The 23,662-nt window shown below is 43.3% G+C and overlaps 1 protein-coding gene across 4 annotated transcripts in view; it reads left to right on the forward strand.

The window, feature by feature from the left end:
* KCNH1 (potassium voltage-gated channel subfamily H member 1) overlaps positions 1-23,662 on the forward strand; it is a 322,315-nt gene that overhangs the window by 113,760 nt on the left and 184,893 nt on the right. For all 4 annotated transcript variants that reach the window (XM_012781689.3, XM_012781690.2, XM_020284403.2 and 1 more), the window contains one exon: positions 14,787-15,216. In XM_012781689.3, the coding sequence (XP_012637143.1) occupies positions 14,787-15,216 (430 nt within the window). The remainder of the gene's footprint in view (positions 1-14,786; positions 15,217-23,662) is intronic.

Here is a 23,662-nt window from a genome sequence, read left to right on the forward strand (position 1 = left end):
AGGGTACGTTGGGCGAGGGGTTGCAATTTTATTTTTATTTATTTATTTTTTTGGGGGGGTTGCAATTTTAAATGGGATGTCAGGGCAGAAGGTAGCATTTGAGAAACAACCCCAAGAAGGCGAGTGAGGGATATTGGGTGCAGATGTTCCAGGCAGAGGAAAAACAAGTGCAAAGCCCCCGAGGTAGGAGGTGCCGACCTGTCTGAGGAACAACAGATTTCTCTGTGACCATAGGGGATGGAGGGAGGGAGGGGATGGTGGGGACAGTGGTAGGAGACAAGGCTGGAGACGTCCTGAATCAGGACAGAGAGCATTGCAGAGTATGTGGCCCTTGGGGACTTGGCTTTCATCCTGAGAGGAAGCCGCTGGGAGGCCCACGTGTTATAACTTCTTCCCCGCCCTGTTTTGGCCTCCCTCACCTGGGTGGTTTGGGTTCGAATCTGACTTTGCCACTTAGTCACTTTGTAATCTTGGGGAAGTTACCTAATCTTTCTGTGCCTCGATTTCCTTCTTTGTAAAATGGAGATCATAGTAGTTTTTAACTTACTGGCGTTATGAGGGTGAAATAAGATCATGTTTTTAACAGGCAGCTCCTGGCACATAGTAGACACAGAGTTTGTTAAAAACTAAAAAATTTAAAGTATTGCGTCCTGAGGACTCAAATATCTGTGCACCGGTGTTTGTTAACAGCATTACTTACCATAGCCAAAAGGCAGAAAGAGCTCAAGTGTCCATCAACAGATGACTGGATGTGCAAAATGTGGTCTATACACACAGAATGGAATATTCTTCATCAATAAAAAGGAGTGAAATTCTGACACATGCTACAAAATGAATGAGCCCTGAAAACATTGTGCTAAATGAAAGAAGCCAGCTACAAAAGGAAAAAGATCATCTGCCTCCATGTGTATAAGGTTCCTAGAATAGGCAAATTCATAAGAGACAGAACGTAGTAGATTGGAGGTTATCAGGGGCTGGAGGGAAAGGAGGATGGGGAATTAGGGTTCAGTGGGTACGGAGTTTCAGTTTAGAAAGATGAAAAAGTTCTGGATGTGAATAATGGTGATGTTTGGACAACATTGTTAATGTACTTAATACCATTGACCTATACACTTAAAGATGGTTAAAATGGGGCCGGGCGCGGTGGCTCGCGCCTGTAATCCTAGCGCCCTGGGAGGCTAAGGCAGGAGGATCATTTGAGCTCAGGAGTTTGAGACCAGCCTGAGCAAGAGCAAGACCCCATCTCTTCTGAAAATAGAAAAATTAGCTGGGCATGGTGGGAGGTGCCTTGGGAGGCTGAGGCAGGAGGACTGCTTGAGCCCAGGAGTTTGAGGTTGCAGTGAGCTACAATAACACCACTACACTCTACCCAGGGCAACAGAGCAAGACTCTGACTGAAACGAACAAACAGAAAAAGATGGTTAAAATGATAAATTTTATATTGTGCATTTTTTCTCATAATAAAAAATACTTTAGCTTGGTTCCTTTTAGATTTGGCCGCACAGAGTAACTTATACTCTATGAGGAGTCAGGAAGCCAGGGTCTGTGTCTCAGCTTTGTCATTTGCTGCTCTGTGCCTGGAACAAGTCACCCTTCCCTGTACTTCTGCTTCCTTATCTGTAAAATGGGGGGTGTGGGCTCCGTGATCCCTGGGGTCCCCTCCTGCTCCGACGTTCTGTGATCCCAGAACTCCCGAGGCGAGGCTTATGTCCTCACCCCTCCATTTAGATCCGGGCAGTTGAGCAGTCCCTCCCTCTGGCAGCTTCCTTTGGCCATCTGCTTTCTGGCCTGGGGACCTGTGGCTGTTTGCTTGCCTGGAGGGCCTGTGCGGCCGAGGGATCCGTTCTGCACACATATGGGACTGTGTCCTAGTATCGCCAGGAAGGGATTTAAATTACTGTCCATAAATGCGCCTTGACTTTAAAAGGTATCTCTAAATAATACCACTACTGCCACCGACACTCATTTGTAGAATTTTACCTTTCAAAAAAAAAAAACAATGTCCCTATGAATTATTTTGCTGTAGTGTCGTACAATAGTTCAGGTAAGAGTTGGGGGGCCTACTACGGAGTGGCCCCAGCTAGGCCACCAACTTTGGGGGTTAATCTCTTTCCCTCTCTGGGAATCAGTGGCCTTGTCTGGGGTTGGGCTGAATGTTCTGGGACGCTTTTAGTGCCCACTTTGTTTTACTTCTGAGCTGAAGTGATTTGGATAGCAAAGAGCGCTTGAAGAAGTGAAGCCAGCATCCGGTCCCTGGGCCTGGTATGTGTGGGAGGCCCCTAACTATGGAGTCCCCAGGGAATATACACGAGATACTGCCCCGGGTAGTGCCAGGACACCATCCTGCCTGGCTGTAGGTCACCTTTTTTTTTTTTTTTCGAGACAGAGTCTCACTTTGTTGCCCAGGCAAGAGTGAGTGCTGTGGCGTTAGCCTAGCTCACAGCAACCTCTAACTCCTGGGCTCAAGTGATCCTCCTGCCTCAGGCTTCTGGGTAGCTGGGACTATAGGCATGTGCCACCATGCCCGGCTAATTTTTTCTTTATATATATATATCTTAGTTGGCCAATTAATTTCTTTCTATTTATAGTAGAGATGGGGTCTCACTCTTGCTCAGGCTGGTTTCGAACTCCTGGCCTCAAGCAATCTGCCCACCTTGGCCTCTCAGAGTGCTAGGATTACAGGCATGAGCCACCATGCCCGGCCTGTAGGTCACCTTTTAAGAGCCTGGAGTCCTCAGTCTGTGCAAATACAGCAGGGACCAAATCTAAGCTTTTTCATGGCACTTGTCCTGTGGGGATAGAAGGAGCGCCATCTTTTTATTCTACCACTGCTTTTGTTTTTTATTTTTTTCCATTCTGCTACTTGCTGTATACATGCCATCAGCTCACTGCTTTAAAAGAAGGTGAGACTCCTCAGTTCTCTACTACTATAGTCAGGCTGATTTGGGGAGACGATTTTCTGAGTGAATAGGAGAAAATAAGGCTGATTTGGCTTGTGTTTTTGGAATAGCCATGGAGACTGATTTCATTGCTTGTTTTTAAAGTCTATTTGTAATCAACACAGAACTCATCTTTCATGGCTGCTCGTCCAACAGTTAATTCATAAAAAAATCTATACATTAATATAAAATAGAGAGAATTATGGTATTTGTCCTATATGATAATTATGAGAATTAAGTGAGTTAATGCCTATAAGACTAAGAGTTAGGACCAATGGGAATATCGCAAGTGCTTAATAAATTGTTGTTGTTATTTGCCGTCACTTAGCAGGATTGGGTTGACAGGTTGGGGTCTATATACAATTTCTCTACTAAAATAAACTTGTAAGTGGCCTGTTTGTTATTTTAGTAATTTCTAATCAATATAGTCAAAGAAGTGCTAGATCTTTTAAAGCAAGTTTAGAAATACAAATGCCTAGCTATAAATTATATTCTGTAGATTTTCATTATTTCAGATGTCCTTGTTTTCTTCATATGCTTATTAGGTGAAACTGACTTTTACGTAGCCCCCACAGCACAAGTCCAGGATCCTCGCCCACTTTCCTTCAGCTCTTGCAGCTGTTTCTGTTGAATATGCAAGACTGCTTGTTTGCAACTTTTCAGAGAGGGGGCACTATTTTCCCTCTTTATTAACCCTCTAGAGGTGACTTCTTTCTGATATTTTAGATCCTTTCTTTTCTTTTCACTGAGGGGAGATGGTTTCTACCTTTTTTGACTCTCTCTTCTTTTTTGGCCCAATTTTCGTAGCTGGAAGACAGCAAAGTGGCCAGCCTCGTGTACCAACAACCAAGACTTTTGTGAGCATCAGCACGGTACACATGCATTTATTCCACTTTGCAGGTGAAGAAATGAAGCTCCGAGAGGTTGAGTGACCTACTGTGGTCACAGAGCTAGTAAGAGCATGCCCGAGCACCAGGGCATGCTGAGCACCAGGCCCAAGGTTGTGCCCTGCGTTTAGATCGAATCCCACATGTGATATGGTATGTGCATGAGACTCCTCATAGTGGCCTTTTTTTTCTAACAAGAATTCAATTTCTTTTTTCTGTGGCTTCTCTTATTCCCCAAAGTTGTAGTTATGGATTAGTTTAATCCACACAGAATGATGACTATCCTTCCTTCTGCCTGCTTCCAGAAACTTTGGAACTATATACTTACTGGAAGCCTCTTAAAGGAGCCATAATTTTCTTTAGAACATTCCTACAGAGATTTATCCACAGCGGGCCCGATGGCAGGACAGTGGAGCTCCGTGTGTGTCAGCTGCTTCCCAGAATGAGAGAGTCTAGAGTGATTAGTAGTCCCACACCACTCTCTGTTGAGCTGCAAGGAGGAATGGCCCTCAAGGGCTTTAAATCTATTTGTGAAGCTGGACAAACCATGAGCAATATCAAAGGTAAAATGCTGATCATCCTCCCAGCTGGAAGGAGGCCCTTATTACCTTAAACCTAGAAATCCCTGAGTTAGGATCATGCTGTCTTCCTGAGAATCTTCTGTTACTCCTTGTCCCTTTCAGAAGTGTCATGGGATCAAGTTCACCCTCATGGCATTCTCCGTGGGACCCTGCTTTGATTTCCCTGTGGTCCCTCAGGAGTATGCCCAGTGGCTTGCCAAGCTCTTTTCCTAAGGGTGCTCCCCCTTCCCCCAGCTTTGATTTGCCCAACACGGGCAAGCTAGTCCCTGAACATTGGGAATACTTAGCACCCTTCCCAGTTTTCACAGCTACCACCCAGGTGTTTGGGCTGCTCACCTGCACTTCACCATACCAGGCTCCCCAAATTCCAGGGAACATTCTGCACATCTAAACCAGCTTCTTGAGCCTCCCTGCTGTCCCCAGTGGAGGCCTCAGGCCATATTGCAAATTCCTGGAACTTATCAGGAGGGTACCCATTTGAGTGGCTTCCACCTTCTTACTTGAATCTTGGTCTTGGGTAAGGATGAGACTGAAGTGGATTATGTTTGGGGACAGAGTGTGTGTTCTTTTAAGGCCAAATTAGATTAATAGGGAATTATCTGCATCTCTCCTCTGCATTAACTAGATAGTGTCAGCACATGTGGTCAGGAGGCCCAAGCTTCTTTGAATCTTATTAGTCAAGGTGATGCTTCCCTAATGCTGGTGCTGTTCTGTGTCAAGAACTCTGGCCAGGGAAGTGGTGAGTGGGCCAATACTGAGGCTGGTGTCGAAAATGCCTATAGACACAACCCTTATGAAAGTCATTGGGGTTTTCACCCCCGCCAGACCCTGACATATTGTCACCTCTGAAAATTTAAATCAAATTATCCTAAAGCAAATTAAGGACAGGGCTAATTCTACATCAATGTCAGAGCTGTAGGACACAACAGGATTTTATTGCTTCTTCCAGAATAAGAGAAATTACATTCTAAGCTATTTAGATTCATTTCACTTCTCGGAAGAAGAAAACCTGAGATTAGCATTCTGAGAAGATGGAGAGATGCCTTGATACAACCAGATTCTGTATTCTGTATCCGTCAGGTTTTATTTGGCCAGTGATAAAGATTTCAATTTTCAAGGCCTCTAGAAGGAAAAAGAGCCTGATGTATAATATCACAACTGAATACACAGTTTATTTCATGGTTTGAATTGTAAACAAAAAGGAAGTGGATGATTTTAAACAATATTTCTAAACTTCCTTCAATGATTGTTTTCCTTGGAGATTGCAGATGTACCTTCTGGATGCATTATTGGATTAAACAAATGGAAGTCTGCAAGCTAGCCCATTTTTGGTTAAAAGCTCCTCTTAGTAACCACATCCTTCCCCTGAATATGGCCAACAGACCTGTCAAATGAACTAGAAGAAAGTTCTGTGTATGCACAGCCACAGGACTTGGGCTGCTTCAGTCCTCACAGTGGCAGCCAACTTGTGTTTGCCATTGCATTGCCGTTTGCAGGCTGTGTTTCCTCCGTGCTGATGGTAGGCAACCTGAGGGCAGGGAATTGTATCCTTTTTGTTTTTGTATCACCGGTAGCTCTTGCCTGTGTCTTCCTGTCCTTCGTTTTTAGGAAATGATTACCGAATCGAATTAAACAAGCCTAAAGTAAAATGTTGAAGCGATGGATAGGAAGCAAATTATATTTAAGCTTCAGTGAGTAACTTCCAATAAAATCTAGTAAGCCAATTTATTCCATTATGCAGTTGAAATGGCTTCGCCGTTCTCGGAGCGGTGGGATCATCACGGAACATTTATTCTTAACGTCATCTCTGTTGTAAAGACAACAAACAAGCCGAGCTCTGTTAATAATGTAGTAAATCCTTGTAACAGACCATGAGATATACTACTGTCACAACTTCTCCTTGCAAACCTCCTTGAGGTTTCCATCCAACAAACATTGAGCATCTGCAGGGAGCTAGAACTCTAGAGATGGGGAATGAAAGGTGCTGTCTGCAGGGCAAAGGGTTAAGAACATACTCTTGGAAGTCAGTTGATCTGGGTTGGAATCTAGCTCTGCCATTTTTTACCTGTGCCAGACTGGACAGATAATACTGTGTATCAAGTGAGGTAGCAACCACCCACCCTCCTCTGCTTTCCCTCCCGGCTTCTGTCCTATGGCCCCCTTCCCCCTCCCCCCTCCTCCTACCACCTGTCTCCTTCCCTGCCCTTCCTGGTTCTTCCCCCTGACCCTTCCTCGCTCCTCTTCCTGCCACCTCCCCCTGCCCACCCTCCCTCCACCACCCCACTCCCACCCCACCCTGGGTGAGTTGCCCCTTGATACCCCAGCCTGGAGTGCCCCTTGTTTGTCACGCCAGCATGGGATGCGCTGTATCCACATGGCTGGCTGTGACAAGGATGGCACTGGTGGCACTGCACTTAGTGCTGTTGCTCCTAGCCGAGGTGTTTGCAGCCTCTTTGGACTCTGAATTTGGTCAGTGTTCAGAATATAGAACACCAAATTGTGCTCAGTATAAATTACCAGGGTGTCCCAGGGACTTTAACCCTGTGTGTGTGGCAGCGACATGTCCGCTTAATGAATATGCTCTGTGCATGAAAATCAGGGAAGATGGTCATGATATTAAAATCATCCGGGATGAACCATGCTGGTGGAACAGTTTACAGAAAAGAAGATGGAGACACCACCTTCCCTGGCACACTAGATAAATTGGACTTCCCCTTTTTCTCTTTTCCCATGTTTCTTTGCCTGTGGTTTGTTGACCCACATTTTCTGAGAGGAGATGTAGAAGGCAGCCATGGGTAGTGATGGAGAATGCTTGTTTCTTGACTTTTGTCCCTTGAGTTAAGCGTATTACCCAGATGACTTGTGTGCTGCTTTATTTAGTTGGAATAAAATCAGCAGTGAATTAAAAAAAAATACCGTGTATCAGTTTCTGCCACCGTAAGTTAGGTATATCATATACTTAACCCCAGAAGCCTATGAGGAGTGAGATAACACATGTAAAATGGTTACTGCTGCCTGGCACTTCGGAAGCATTCAGTAAATGTTAATCATTACTCTCATTGGAGGTGTGCTTCCTGACCTCAAGGGCCTGGCAGCCTAATATAAAGCGTGACAAATGCCATTCCTGCCTCAGGAGTTTTGCACTTGCTGATCCTTCTGTTGGAACGTGCTTCACTCAAATACTCACGTGGCGTGCACACTCATCTCCATTTTTACTTAAATGCTGATATCTCAGTGGAGTTCTCCTTCACAACCTTATAGAACACCATCACCCTTCTTCCTGCCACCTCTTATTTTCATTTCCTGCCTAATTTTTCATCTTATCATCATATAAAATAGCATTTACTTATTTATTCTGTTTATTGTCTGTCTCCCCCCGCCCCCAATCAAATGAAAGTCCCAGAAGGACAAATATTTTGGTCTAGTTTGTCACTGATCTACCATCAGTGCTTGAAACTACACGTGCCTCATGTTAGGTGCCGAAGGAGAATTTGTTGAAAGAATGAATGACAGACCATTCCTAAGAGTCCAGAGGGGAGGACAGGTCGAGCTCTGCCTATGTGTATCCAGGGAGTTGTCACAGAGAGGTGACTGTTTCTGTTGTGTCTTAGGCCAGCAGTTCTCAATGTTTCTTTCATTAAGACATATGCAGAGGGTTATATTCTTGTGTTTGATATCTGATTGTCAGTTTCTAAGATGCTACCATAGATGTACTCATTTCTCTATAGGTCAAGAGAACAAATTAGAATTCAAGTGAGAGTGATATTATTTTGGGAATAAGGTCAAATCCCTCCAATATTTATTTTAAAAAGTAGACTACTTTCATACTTTATACAGTGATAGTTTTTAGTAATCAAGATGTTGTGACTGATCTTGCTACTGGAGTATTGAAAAATGTATTTGAGGATGAGTTTTCCAGACAGACAACCAGGGGGACAGTATTTGAGATACCGTGTTTCCCTGAAAATAAGACAGGGTCTTATATTTATTTTTCCTCAAGAAGACACCCTAGGGCTTATTTTCAGGGGATGTGTTATTTTCCCCTCAAAGCCTCAGCTTGCAGCACGCACAGGGTGGCCGGGACCTGACAGGGGGAGCTGACCTTGTTGGTGGGGCTGCCCGAACCTTCTGGTCACCTCTGGGACAGTAGCTGTCACTATGGCGCAGATACTGCCTTCTTCTTCAGGGCTGCTCGCCTTCTTGCTCCAAGAAGAGAAATGCATGGGTTGTGCAGATACACTGCGTAGCCACGCCCATCACTAGGTCTTATTTTCGGGTTAGGGCTTATATTGCGCAAATGCTTAGAAATCCTGCTAGGGCTTATTTTATGGGTAGGTCTTAATTTTGGGGAAACATGGTAGAAAGAATGGCATGAGTGAAGGCATGACGAGGGCATAGTGTGGTAGTGGAACCACAAATAACCTGTTATCACTAAAGCAGAGGAGGCCTGGGAGGGAAGTAGTGAGAGATGGGGCTGCCCAGGGCCAAATTACAAAGGGCCTGTTTGCTAAACTAAAGTAATTTTACCCGTTAGAAAGTAGGAGATGATGTCTAAGTAGTTCTCAGTGGTTCTAAGTAGGGTTGTGTTATATTTTTCTTTTGTCTTACTGGGTTATTTCAAATGACCTTTCTTCAAGTTCTGAAATTATTTCTTCTCATTAGTCTGTTGTTGACATTATCAATTGTATTTTCAATTTTATTAATTGAATTCTTCAGCTTCGAGATTTCTGTTTAGTTCTTTTTTATTTATTTCTGTTGAATTTCTCATTCAGGTCATGGATTGCTTTTCTGATTTTTATTGAATTGTTTGTCTGTATTTTCTTGTATCTCACTATTTTTTTTAATCTTTTTTTTTAATTCAGGGTATTATGAGGGTACAAACATTTTGGTTACATGTAATGCATTTGCACCACCCAAGCCAGGGTTACCAGCATGTCCCTCCCCCATACAATGTCTTCTGCTTCCATTAGTGTGGGTTTACTCCCCAACCCACCCCTGACCGGCACCCAATACGTATTACTACCATTTGAACACCTTAGTGTTGCTTAGTACCAGTTTGATGGCGAGTACATGTGGTGCATATTTTTCCCTCCTTGTGATACTTCACTTCCAAGGATGGGCTCAATCTCTATCCAGGTTAATGTAAGAGGTGGTAGATCACCATTGTTTTCTGTAGTTGAGTAGTATTCCATGGTATGCATATACCACATTTTATTAATCCACTCATGTAATGATGAGCTCTTGGGTTGCCTCCACATCCTTGCAATTGTGAATTGTGCTACCATAAGCATTTGTGTGCAGATGTCTTTATTATAGAATGTCTTTTTTTCCTTTGTTTCTTTAAGTTCATTATTTTGAATTCCTTTTTAGTCATTTCATAGATTTCATTTTCTGGGGGTCTGTTACTGCAGAGTTATTGTGTTTCTTTGGAGGAGTCATGTTGCCTTGCTTTTCATGTTTCATGTGTTCCTACATTGATATCTGCACATTTGGTGGAACTGTCACCTCTTCCAGTTTTATGGAGTGGCTTACATAGGGAAGGATTCTTTTCTATAGGTATGTGCTATAGTGTCAGTTGGGTAGGGCACTTTGGCTTTTGTTCTGGGCAGGTGCAGTAGTGTAGTCTCCAGGTGATTTTTTGGCTGCAGTCATTGTCAGCAGCATCTGACAATGAGTGCCTCAGTGGCTTAGATCGCAGTTGTTAGTGCAGACAGTGGCACAGCTTTGCTGGGGTAGGGGCTTCCTGGCAGGCTGATTCTCAAGCTCTGTGACTGTGCATGCCAGGCGAAGTCGCTCCACTTGCTTCCTGGTGGGCATGCACAGTTTGTGGCAGTTTAGGGGCGATGTAGTTTTCTGATGCAAGAAGTCTCTGGGGGAAATGTGATTCTCTACCATATGGTGCTATTAAGTTGTTAGTGTTCTAATTTTTTTTAATGTTTGGAGTATTCTGTTTTATTTATCTCATTCTACTGAACTTCAGGCAAGTCAGAAAAAAAAATTTCAAATTAATAGCTTGAAATGCTTTTAAACATCTAGAATTCCAGCTGTTAATGTGATAAAAGATAACTTACACAACTATGTAATAGAGTATCTCTGTAAACATAGATAAATAACACAATGAAGAAATGCTTGTTTTATATTGTTCCAGAGGTTCCTTAAAATGAGTAAGATTTCTCTAATAATTCAGACTCTTCAATTTAGTTTAGAAAATGTTCAAGACCCTTTCTGAAAGAGCACTGTGCTCTAGACCTTGCGTGGGGGTATCAGATTCCTAGGGCTGGTGTAACGTGCTACCACAAACTGGGTGGATTAATACAGCAGAAATTTATTTTCTCACAGTTCTAGAGGCTAGAAACCCAAATTCAAGGTATTGGCAGGCTATAGAGAGAATGTATCGCACGCCTTTCTCTTAGCCTCTGGTGGTGCTGGCAATCCTTGGCATTCCTTGTCTTGAAAATGCATCACTCTGATCTCTGAATCTGCATCTGTTACATGATATTCTCCCTCTGTGCCCATCTTTTCTCTTCTTATAAGGACATCAGTCATAGTGGATTAAAGGTCTCCCCTATTCCAGTACTACTATACTTGCAATGAACCTATTTCCAAATGAGCTCAAATTTTGAGGTTTGGAAAAGGACATGGAATTTGGTGGGGGGACCCTATTCAACCCAATACATGGGGCTTCTAGAATGGATAACAAATGGCTTCTGCCTTCAGGAAAATATAGTTCCTGGTACAGTTGGGAAATGGTAGAGGAAACTAATGCAAGGCAATGTGTTCAAGTGGTAATGGGCACAGAATACTGTCTACATGTGGAAGAGTCAGTGCCTGGTTGTGACTACCGGGCAGTCATGAAAGGCATCAGGGTGTAGGTGCTGACAAGTCTGAAGAATGATGAGTACACAGAAACAGAAATGCTGGGCATTCTTGATTGAGGGACCAGTCCAAGTAGACACAGTGTTATAATTGTGCACCTACTATGTGGGATGTGTGAGACATGTAGAGTGTATGGCTAGCGGATTGCACGGCCTTTGGGTAGTGATTGCATGTATTGTGGTGGCCACTGGGAAGGGATGGAGAAGGGAGGAGAGATGAAGTGAGAAGGAGATAGGAAGGTGACGGGATCCCCATTGTTCTCCCCATTGTTTCTTTCCATGAATGACTGCCACAGAATGGAGCCTCAGAGGTAGAATGTAGGAATGGTCAAGGGGAATGGTCAAGGATAGGCTGGATGACCATTCCCCAAGGGAGCTCTAGTGGACATTGCTGAACTCAGAAGAGTTAGACTAGCTGAATTTTTTTTTCCTCTGTACTTCAGTGGATGCAAAGGACTAGATGAATGCTACATTTCTTCTTAGCTCTCTAATTCAGCAGTTATTAGGTAGAAATGTCTTTCCAGGCGTCCTCAAACTACGGCCCGCGGGCCACATGCGGGTGTTTTTGCCCATTTGTTTTTTTACTTCAAAATAAGATATGTGCAGTGTGCATAGGAATTTGTTCATAGTTTTTTTTTTTTAAAACTCTAGTCCGGCCCTCCAACGGTCTGAGGGACAGTGAAATGGCCCCCTGTTTAAAAAGTTTGAGGACCCCTGATCTTTTCGCTGATCATATCTTGTCTCTCTCACTAGTTATTATGCTTTTAATTCCTCCTTCCTTTCTTCCCATTGCACACCTTCCATATTCCAGGCACTGGAGATACAATAGTGAACAAGGAGGCGAAGTGTCGCTTTAATTTCTTCTTGTGCATGGCACTAGCACAAGGAGTACATAGTAGGCTCTCCATACATGTTGCTTTGGATTGAGTATGGGAAAATGAGTATGGATTGAGTGAGGGAAAATGACAAGACACTTTTGCCCAAGGAAGTAAGTAGAACTTCAGAGTAGAACTGCTTTGAAAAATGATTTCAGGGACCTCCTCCTGAGGAGGTGGAGAGGAGGTGGCTGCTTGCATGATGTGTGATTTCTGAGTCATCAAAAAGGCTCCTTTGCCTCCTAAAATATCTCCTTCATGCAGGCTGTAGGTGCTTTCAATTCTTCCACTATGGGAAGTTGTTTTCCCAAGGTCTTCTCCTCTGCCAGAATGTAAGTGCCCTGTGGAGAGAGGATATCCATTTGCCCTCATTAGCTTTTTGCCCCTTAATATGAGGATTTTCTTAGCCCTTTCTGCATAGCAGGTTTTATGGAAAAGCACAGAGAGGGAAAAGGAGACCCAGGGGAGGAATATTGGATATACCAACAGTAAACTATGTCAAAGTTAACAGTTTGGATGAGACTGACCCTGGCAATGTAGTCCCTTGGTCTAGAGAAATCCTTTATTATTCTTGCATCCAGCCATTCGCTTGTGTATGTTGGACAAGAAATGACCATTTCTGTTGTAAGTTTTATGGCTATGAAACTGTTGTTTTGATTTTTAATGGGCCATACATCTCTCTTCTGTCCCACTCTCACCTCAACAAAGATAATTTGTGTGACAACCTGATTTCTGGTCTGTATTGCCAAGGCTATGCCACGTACCGTGTAGGTGTTCAGAAGGGCTCTGTGGTTTTCAGGGTAGGCTAATGCTGCGTACTGTGATGAATGTCCCCCAAGGTTTCAGTGGCTTCTTTCAGAGGTTTCTTTCTCATTTATGTCACAATACAATTCGTGTTGACTGGGGGTAAGCGGTGTTCCATGTAGTCCTACCGGGACTCAGGCTCCTTTCATGCGGTGGGTCCACCATCTTTAATACATGGCCTCAAGATCTAACTAGCCTCATCTGAAAGGCATTTCAGGGGAGGAGAAAGCATGTGGAGAAAGAACACTTATTTTAACTGCAATGGCCTGGAAGTGACACATGTTTCACCTCACGCTCCACCACTGGTGAAAACTAGTCCCAGGGACCCACCCACATGGAAGGAGATGGGAAAATATAGTTTAGCTGCATATCGAAGAAGAGGAAACAGTCTCGGTTGAGTCTCTGACAAAGGCTTATCAGAGAGCATTTATACATTTCCATTCTGTCTGTGACATAACTTGACCCTTGGGTGGTTGTATTTAAGAGGACAGTGGACAAGGGAGAATAGCAGTGACCTAGAAACTGTCTGGTGTTTAGATAGTGAAAAACCATTCAGTCTGCTTGATGAAGGACACATCTTCCTTCCTTGGATTTTTGCTATATAAGGGAGGACAAGGTCTTGATTCAAAGAAATGTCTCTGTTTTGTTTGCTTGTTTATTTGCTTTTTAATGGAAGTAGTAAAAAGCTAATGGCGATTTCCCTTGCATATAATCTTGCAATTGTCTTAGAATAGGAGTATTTAGGGGTTGAAACAGCACGACTTCTCTAATATGTTTTAGTTCTCTTTGCCGATAAGAGTATGTTAGCATGTGGAGAAAATTTAGAGTTCCTCAATCCACCACCCTCGTTGTCTAGAGAAGGAAATCCAGAGGTAACTGAATTATCCAAATTTGCAGCAAGTTAGTGGTTAGTGTGGGTCTCAGACCTCATTGTCCAGATTTCTACTCTGGGATTCTTTTTACACCATGATGCTATTCCCTACAGAATGACCATTTGGAGAATAGGGCTGGCTGGGTAGATCAGTGGACACAGAGGGTAGAGTCTTGACCAGATGAAATCAGGAGGTTCCTTTTAGCTCTCAGGTTCCTTGATTGATTGTGTTAAGTATTAATAGATGGTTGTCTGATTGTATGATCCCTGGCCTGACAGGGATGTAGCCTTTCCAGAATTTATAACTTTCCTAAGAAAATAGAATCTTATTTCTTTATTCTTCTCAGCTATTTCTTTAATTCATTTTTAGCTTTTTGGGGGTATTTGTTTTTCTAAATTATAAAAGTAATAATCATAATTACAGAAATTAAGTAACTATATAAATATATAAAATATATACAAATATAGTAAAAATTTTCCTATAATTTCATAACTTGATAATACAGCAGTAACCACTGTTAATGTTTTGGTGTGTTTCCTAACCATTTTCCAACACATATATATTTGCATACTTATGTACAATATAACTATAATAAAATATTATGCAATATTATACAATACGAAATATGCAACCCTTAAAAGTTGTTTTAAAGTAAGTTATGACATGGAAAGGTGCTCATATATTTGTTTACTTATGCAAAATATAATTCTATTTGTTTTGTTTGTTTGCTTATTTATTTGCTTTTCAATGGACGTAGGAAAAAGGTAGTGGAAATCTCCATTCCACACATCTTGGAATAAAATTCTAATTTTATTTTTTTAAGCGTTGTATAATATTGCATCTCACAGAAATACACTCACTATGCTTTAAGTAATGGTCCAGGCGGGGAGAAGGGCAAGGAGTAATATCTTTGGTTCTTTTGGTTCTTTGACGCCATGTTCCTCTTCTCATAGGGCATCAGCAGCTTGTTCAGTTCTCTGAAAGTTGTCCGGCTGCTCCGTCTTGGGCGAGTGGCCCGAAAGCTGGACCACTACATTGAATACGGAGCTGCTGTGCTGGTCCTGCTGGTCTGTGTGTTCGGGCTGGCTGCGCACTGGATGGCCTGCATCTGGTACAGCATCGGGGACTATGAGATCTTCGACGAGGACACTAAGACGATCCGCAACAACAGCTGGCTCTACCAACTGGCGATGGACATTGGCACCCCTTACCAATTTAATGGGTCTGGCTCAGGGAAGTGGGAAGGAGGTCCCAGCAAGAATTCTGTCTACATCTCCTCGTTGTATTTCACCATGACCAGCCTCACCAGTGTGGGCTTTGGGAATATTGCCCCATCCACAGACATCGAGAAGATCTTTGCGGTGGCCATCATGATGATTGGCTGTAAGTATGACACTGCTGGGACAGGGGTGGTAGGGACATACTGTTTGGCCATCTCTTCTGCTAGCTGGAAATAGGGCAATGGCTACTGTGCCCACAGGATCAGGGGTATAATAACTTAAAAGAAGGGACAACATTTTTTTTGAAGACTAGGTTTATAGTTATTCTAATAAAGTAGTATATGCTCACTGCAAAAAAAAAAAATTGAGAAAATACAAAAGAATACAAAGTAGAAAATAAAGACTGTCCATAATTCTACATCTCAGAGATAACTGCTATTACTTTTGTTGTCTTCTCGTACAAGGCTGTTTTCTATGCATATCTGAATACACAGATACAGATTTTTATAAAGTTAAAATGAGATCATGCTACACATACAATCTGTTAAACTGTTCATAAAACAGTGAAGTATGGAAGTCTTTCCATGTCTGGATTTTTTTTTCTTTTTGATAAAAATTGTATATATTTAAGGTGTATAATGTGACATTTTGATATACTGTACATATACATAGTGAGATGATTACAGTGAAGCAAATTAACATATCCATCTCTTCACATAGTCACCTTTTTTTGGTGAGAGCACTTGAAATCTACTCTTTTAGTAAATTTCCTATATACATTACACTATTGGTAGCTATAGTCATCATGCTAAATTAGGTAGATTTAAACATAGCTCTAGATCTGTACAGCCCAATATCATAGAAGAACAAGAATGTATGAAAAATGAATGTAAAACATCTCATTAATTATCTTTTATATTGGCTATATGTCAAAATAATAATATTTTAGATATATTGGGTTAAAAAAACATTATAATTTAATCATTTTTTTTCTTTTCAATGTGGCCCCTAGGAAAATTTTAAATCTTATTTTTATTGGATAGTGCTAGTCTAGATCAACATTTCTGATGTCTGCTTGATAGTTGAGAAATTTTCCAACTCAAAAAAAAAAAAAAGAAAAAGAAAAAACCCCACACAGAGCTGTTATTGGGTTAAGAAATAATAGGTTATTGGAGTAACTTGGCTGCATTGAAAAACAACACTAGTTCTTGAGGAAGATACCTAAATCTGAATCATTTATCCATTAACCACTGTGTAGCTATTCCCATTGCTGAGTCTAAAAACAAGTTTTGGCTGCAAACAAGAATGAGAGGGAGTCTTAGGTAGGAGTGAACCTAACTGGGGGGAGGGCGAGGGAGAAAGTAAATGCGCTTATGTGGCTTCGATTCATTGCGAAACTGCCAAGTGTACCCTGTTGGCACTTCAGTGACAGATTGATGTGGGAGAGAACAGTCCTCTGGTGAAGTCTCAGTTTGGACAGTGGTCTGGTTACTCTGGAGGACTCTTGGGCTCTGGTTCCACAGGCAGAAACCTTTTTGCTTGACTTGTTCCTCCAGCGTGAGTTGATGAATTAATTGTGACACCAGCCCAGGGACACCTGAGGTTTCATCTTGCCTTGCTTTGTCAAACTGACCCCAGATCCAGCATCCCACTTTGCGAGTGGACTCTGTTGCCCCAGGTTGTCACATGTGCTGCTTCCCACCTCCTTTTACACAGCTATCTCATCATGTCTGATGCAGCCCTTTCCTAAAAGCCCTCTCTGCAGGCAGAGCTTGCCTGAGAGTATTTACAGGACGTGTCCAAGGGGGTAATTGATTTGTGAGAAGCATGTGCCAGTGGAGCTTTTGGGTTTGCTCCTTATTTTAAAATGGGTTTTAATAGAGATGATTGCCTGGCCATGGGAAGCAGCCTTAAGGATCTGTGGGGGGCTAATTGCTTCAGCTTAATTAGAACTTGAGGTGCTTTCTCATGGCACAGAAAAGGATTTAAGACCTTTGCTCTTCTAAAACTGTTTTAACTGTAACTGCAGCTATTTCTTAGGATGTGCTTGTTGGGGTTTTGTCAGCCTTGGGGCACCCGGTAAACAACCAGATGCACCGTACCCAGGACAGGATGTGATTTCCTTCTCCTACGGGGAGATGAGACACTTTGTCAATCTAAAGACCTCATTACATCCATTACAGAGAATTCGCTAAGAGTGGACAGTTAGAAAATGAGCTCCATTTCATGGGCTCCCCAGAGGCCTTCAAATATGAGTAGATTTCCCCGCAACTTCCTACCTAGAAGAAAAGAAACCAGTTCTGGTGGCATATAAAATAAGGACAAGCAATTTGTTTTTTTCCAAAGCCATTCTTCTATGGAGAACATAATTTCTTGGATATAGTCTCCAGGGAAAACCTCAGTTATTACCACCTCTTTTCTCTCCCCACCTTCTCAGAGTCAGATGTTTCTATTTCTTTTCTTAAAAAGTGTAATACATGGGTAGTCACCTCTGCATTATGCAGCCAACTATGATGTTTAGTCAAGCACATCTATTTAACACCATTTCCTGAACACTTGTTATTTTCTAGGCACTGTGCTAAGTATGCTACACACGATTTCTGCTGACAGCTGTATACTTTAGAGCAGGCATCCTCAAACTATGGCCCGTGGGCCACATGTGGCCCGCCGAGCTTGCTGAGTGTTTTTGCCACCGCTGCCTGTCCTGCTTAGCAGCCTACTTGTCCCGAGCCCACAGTGCGCATGTGTGGAATGTGCGCTGCACTCTCCAACGGCCCTCCAACGGTCTGAGGGACAGTGGACTGGCCCCCTGTTTAAAAAGTTTGAGGACCCCTGCCTTAGAGATTATTATCTCCATTTCGTAAGGAAATGGAGGCTCAGAGAAGTTTAACTCACTTTCCCAAGAACATGGGGGCTAGTGGGCAGGAGAGAAAGGATTCAGATTCAGGCCTCTATCCTGTGATGTATGGTCTAACAACGCAGACTGCCACAGTCTTTCCATGTTTGCACACCGACACATTGAAAATTCTCTCCGTAAACTTTAACAAGCCAGCAGTTTCCGCCGTGGAAACTTTCTCTGCTTGTTTGTTGTTATGTTAATTTAAAAACAAGATTATGGTACAGACTCAGGGGACCAGGTGCTTAGGAAATGAGCTGTTTTTCAGCAACCTGTCACTTACCGTTACAGCTGTCCCAGTCTCCGTGTGACACACGTCTGACAAATTCTGTGCTAACAGGAAAGTTTTTGCACTCTGTTTAATGCGTTAGTAATTATCATCGTAAACTCACATTCCAAACAACCTTTGTTCAGGACAACTGCTGATGTCTTATTAGATTTATGGGGTTCTTGTTTGTCTTGCTTTGCCCGTGTGTATACATGTGCACACTTACCTCCCTCCTGTACAGCTCCCAGGATTGGACTGGCACCAGAATGCAGATCTCTAGTGATGGGAAGCACTGATCGCAGCCTGTGTTTATGCTGAGGGCTTGGGGCTGCCTTCCTCCCAGTTACCCTGGCAGTCAGGCCTAGCATTCCTTAAGGGGTGAAAAGAGACACAAAGCCAGTGGGCTTTTGAATTACCTGGTACATTATGATTTTTACCTCTTTGCATTGAATTTTACGTGCCTTAGTAATATGCCTTGGCTATTCTGTTGCAGTGTATTAACCATAATACAGATTATCCAAGCTTTCTGTTGCCTCTCCTCCCTGATCTATGCTCTTAACATCTCATTACAACTTAGCTAATTCCCCAGAGGATGCCAGGAAGCAAGAAAACTATTTTCAAGCTAGCCCATCTTTCTCAGTTCTGATTTAAAAAAATTTGCATTAGGCAAGGTGAAAACTGTTGGCTAAAATGAAGTTTTGTGATTCTCTCTGTGTTCCGGGGATCTATGATGTCTCCAGCTGCCTGGTTTTAGGTCCAACTTCCATTCTGGGGTCTTGGCCTGGACCAGGGACACACCAGCCCCTGCCCTGGTCCCCCTACTCTCCTTGTGTGGGTCCTGCACAGTCTCCAGCAAGGACTAACCCCGAGGTGTGGTGAATAGACTCGCTTTTTTGTGCATGTCTCTCCTATGTGTTGGTGATGCTGAAAGAAGCACAGGCCACACCAGCCCTCTCTGTGACATCCGGGAGAGGATGTCCCCCATTCAAGAGGCACATGCTGCCTTCCCTGACAGGCACCAGGCTAGGTGCCAAGGATTCAGCGACTCCCACCATAGCTGGTGGTCCAAGGAGCCGATAGTCTGGTGGTGGAGGAGGCGGGTGGGAAGGACAGAGATAGGCCGTATCGGCCCACCAGACAGTGACAAAGGCCTAGAGATGGCGTCTTCACCGTGGCTGAGCCTTGTCCTGGCCTCCCAGGGATCCCTCAAAAGAGGAAGCATTGTTAGGGGAAGGGTCCGTGTATCTAGGAGGTCTCAGTTTCAGGTTAGGGGCACGGCCCTGTCTGAGGGAGCTCTCCAGGGAGAATTTGACGGTGAAGAGACAGTTCCCATTTTCTAAATATGGGCTTTGCACTTTTCTGATTCTTTCCTCATAATGTCACTGCTGTCATCCTGTCATTGTAAGTCAGCCGCATCCATTTCCTTTCTCTCTGATAATGGCAGGGGGTCTAGACATCCTACTCCTCCAGACGCTCTCCACCCCCAAGCCTGACATTTGGTGTCCTACCTCAGCCCTGCACAACACCTGTCTCTTTGAATTAGTCCTTCCTTCCCCGTCCTCCTCCACCCCAGCTCCTTAAAACCCTAGCTAAATGTCAGTGCCAAAGGGACTCTCGTGAGCATCTGTTTGGTCCAGAGAACCTCTCCTTCTAGTTCTTCTTCTGGGCCAGATGCCATCTTTTTTTTTTTTTTTTTTGAGACAGTCTTGCCTTGTCGCCCAGGCTAGAGCGAGTGCCGTGGCATCAGCCTAGCTCACAGCAACCTCAAACTCCTGGGCTCAAGCAATCCTCCTGCCTCAGCCTCCCGAGTAGCTGGGACTACAGGCATGCACCACCATGCCCGGCTAATTTTTTCTATATGTATTAGTTGGCCAATTAATTTCTTTCTATTTATAGTAGAGACGGGGGTCTCGCTCTTGCTCAGGTTGGTTTCGAACTCCTGACCTTGAGCCATCCACCCGCCTCGGCCTCCCAGAGAGCTAGGATTACAGGCGTGAGCCACCACGCCCGGCCCCAGATGCCACCTTGATCAATGCTCCAGGCAACCTCCCACCAGGCCTGGGTGCTCCCAGACAGCAGCTAGGCCTCCCCCTAGTGGTTTCCTTATATTGTCTTCTCTCCTAGGGGGAAGGGACACTAGGTACTGCACCCCTGGACACTTGACCCTGCTACCTAAGCCACTGGTAGCAGAGCAGTGTGCTTTGTGGCCTCACTTCAGTTTGGATTGTCACTTGCATTCAAATGGGGTTTTTTCCCTGCCTCCTTCATGACCTTGTTTAAAGATTTCTTATTTCTTTCCATTTCGTTTTTGCTGAATATCCATTTTTGCATTCTATATCAATATACTGGTTTTTCTAAAATGTTGTGGGTTACAGCTCCCAGGAGGTTACAATGATACTTTTAAGAGACTTCAAACACACAGGGGACTCTTAATAAATATTTATTGATGTGTTGAATCTGGCCAATTGAGAAAGCCTGGAGTTTTGGAAGGAGTCTTCAGTGCTATTGGCAAAGCTTCTTTTTCTTATAGCATATGGATTCTGCTGCTGGACGAAGACCCAAAGTAATAGTGGCATCAACAAGGCTTCCCGAAAGCTTAGGGTTGGTCTGGCCACTCTGCAGTCATCAGAGACCCAGCTCTGCTGCTGCATTCAACACATGACTTCCATATGGGGATCCCATATGGCTGTTCTAACTTCAGCCATATGTTCTTATTGCAGAAAGTAGAAAGAAGAGAAAGGGGAAGGTTGGCCATACTCCTTGCCTTTGAGAACAGGACTAGGAAGTTGTCTAATACTTTTGTTCACATCATTTGCTGAAACTTGGTAACCTGGCCATGCTGAGCTGCAAGGGAGACTGGGAAATACAGGCTTTACTTTTAGTGGTCATGTGCCCAGGTAGAGCATGTGCCCAGGTAAGAGTACAGTAATATAGGGAAGGACAGCAGATACTGGAAGATGACTAGCGATGTCTGCCTCAACTTTCTTCCCTTTCCTCTTCTTCACTCAGTTAATACCAGGAACAATTGGCCTTCCAGGACAGGCAGATGCTACCATAGCTTTATCCCTGATTGCTAGTTGAGAGACTCAAGTCCTGGATCTGCTCTGTGCTTTGGGTTGCACCCTTTAATTTTTACGAGGATTAGAGGTAAGAGGCTATCCTGACAATCTCACTTGGTGGAAGCGAAAACTAAATGGGATAATGATGTATGACAGCTCTTAGAAAAAGTTTAAAATTCAGATGCCACGATTTTATTGTTGTTAATAACAGTGATTGTTTCTTGCTCTTCCAAGTTAATTCTTTATTTCCTGTTCTTAGAAAAAATAAAATAATAATTGCTGCTCCCTTCTCAGGAGCATGAGAAGGCAGTTTAATTTCATTTTTGGTTTATGTTTATTTTGGGAAGTGGGGCAGTGTTCAGAATACTGTGGGAGAAATAACCTTTCATTTCTCATTTATTCTTAGAGTTCTTTTCTAGCCAGAGAATCAGCTTATTTTTCTCTAGAACCTACTATTTTTAAAAGTTCTACTTGCCACTGTGCATTTCAGTTGGATATCCCCATCTTTGACACAACCTCAGACTACTTCTGTCTTCCTCCTCTCCTCCCTTTCTTCTCTCCTCCAAAAAAACTAACTCTGGTTACTCCCACCGTGTTCTCAACCCTTCCTTACTTTGTGTTCCTAAGGCTGATGGACCCTGTTTTGTGTCTATTCACTTGCACTTACTTTATACTGCTCTGTGAACAATCTTATGACATCATAGTTATTTTTTCTGCCTGCTGTATATTTTATCTGGTTCTGGTGAGACTTGAAGCTTCTGGAGGGTAGAACTTGTGGTTTCCCTGCTCTTCCTCGTCTTCTTGTGCCTGGCCACCTGCTGCTAGAGTGCAGGAAAGAGTGGGGGCTTTGGAACTGATGCTTCTAGGCCTACTGCTACCCTCAATTAATGCTTTGACCTTGGGTAGTTTCCTCAGCTGGAAGTGGAGGTACCATTTGGGGATGGAAAAACAAAATAATGATGCAAAGTATCTAGCCCAGTGTTTCCACATGGGGTGTTTAAACAAGGGTAGCTCTCTCTCTGCTTCTGTGTTTCCTCTCTTATAACACATTTATCGGACTCAACAAACAATAATGTTTCTCAACCATTTATTGGTCCTTTGGGTGTGCTCTACTTTAAGATAATTTGAACTTACATCAAATCTCAGATGCACTGTAGTTTTTAATGTATAGGCCATTAAATATAAGTATATCTGGATGTGAGCTTCCCTAGATATAAAGCTTAAAAAAAAAACTGGCCTGACTGCAGAGCAAGTTATGGGAAACTCTTAAGTGAGAAGTCATTTCATGTGGTTGGGAGGCCTTCCAGGAATCACTGACTGTCCAGGCCTGACTGACAGGATCTTCCCTGGGCAGGATGGGGTGCAGGAGCAGCAGGAGAGCTCCTTCGGGAGAAGGGACTAGAAACAGTCATGCGCTGAGCACTCAAGACATGCCAGGTGTCGTGCTGGGAATTTTTTACTGCCCAACAACCCCATCAACGGATGTTCTTATCCCTGTTTTGCAGATAAGAAAACTGAGGTTCAGAGACACAACATAACTTACTCAAGGTCACAGTTTAAGATGTAGTTGAACTGGGTTTTAAATCCAGTTTTATCTGACAACAAAGTCTTGGCCATGTTTTATTGCTCCCCTTGCTGGTTATTTTGGAACGTGGTGGGGGAAATGTCCTGTACGGGGTGTGTGTGTGTGTGTGTGTGTGTGTGTGTGTGTTGGGGGCGCAGAGTAAAGAGTTGGGGAAAGAAAGGGGCAGTGGAGAGATGGCAGGGAGCAGAGAGAGGACACTTTCCCTGGAAGATCTATTATTTTGCTTTTTTTTTTTATTTTAAAAAATTTAGGGGATACAAATGTTTTTTGTTACATGGGTATATTGTATCATGCTTTCAGTCAGGGCGTTCAGTGTAACCGTCACCAGAATAGTGTGCATTGTACGCAATAGGTAGATTTTTACCCCTCACCCCCTCCCACCTTCTTAGTTTCCAGTGTCCATTATTGCTCTTTATGGCCATATACATTCTTCCTCTAGCTCCTACTTATACGTGAGAACATGGGCTATATGTTTTTCCATTCCTGAGCTACTTCACTTAGGATAATCATCTCCAGTTCCATCCAAGTTGCTGCAAAACACATAATTTCATTCTTTTTTATGGCTGAGGGATACCCCATGGTCCTGGAAGCCACAGACCACACTAAAGCCAATAGATTGTGGCAGCTGGTCCCTTCCTGGGACATCCTCAAAGCTTTAAGAGCAGGGATGAAACTGGGCAAAGAGTGGTTAAACCCTTCGTTCCACTTTCAGCAAAGGAACTTGATTAATCACTTTGCACCTCTACAGCTGCTTTCTGTCAAGCATTTATTGTGGCTCTTAATTGCTAGACTGACAACTAC

Source organism: Microcebus murinus, chromosome 23 (genome assembly GCF_040939455.1).
Source record: "Microcebus murinus isolate Inina chromosome 23, M.murinus_Inina_mat1.0, whole genome shotgun sequence".
NCBI classification, from domain to species: Eukaryota; Metazoa; Chordata; class Mammalia; order Primates; family Cheirogaleidae; genus Microcebus; species Microcebus murinus.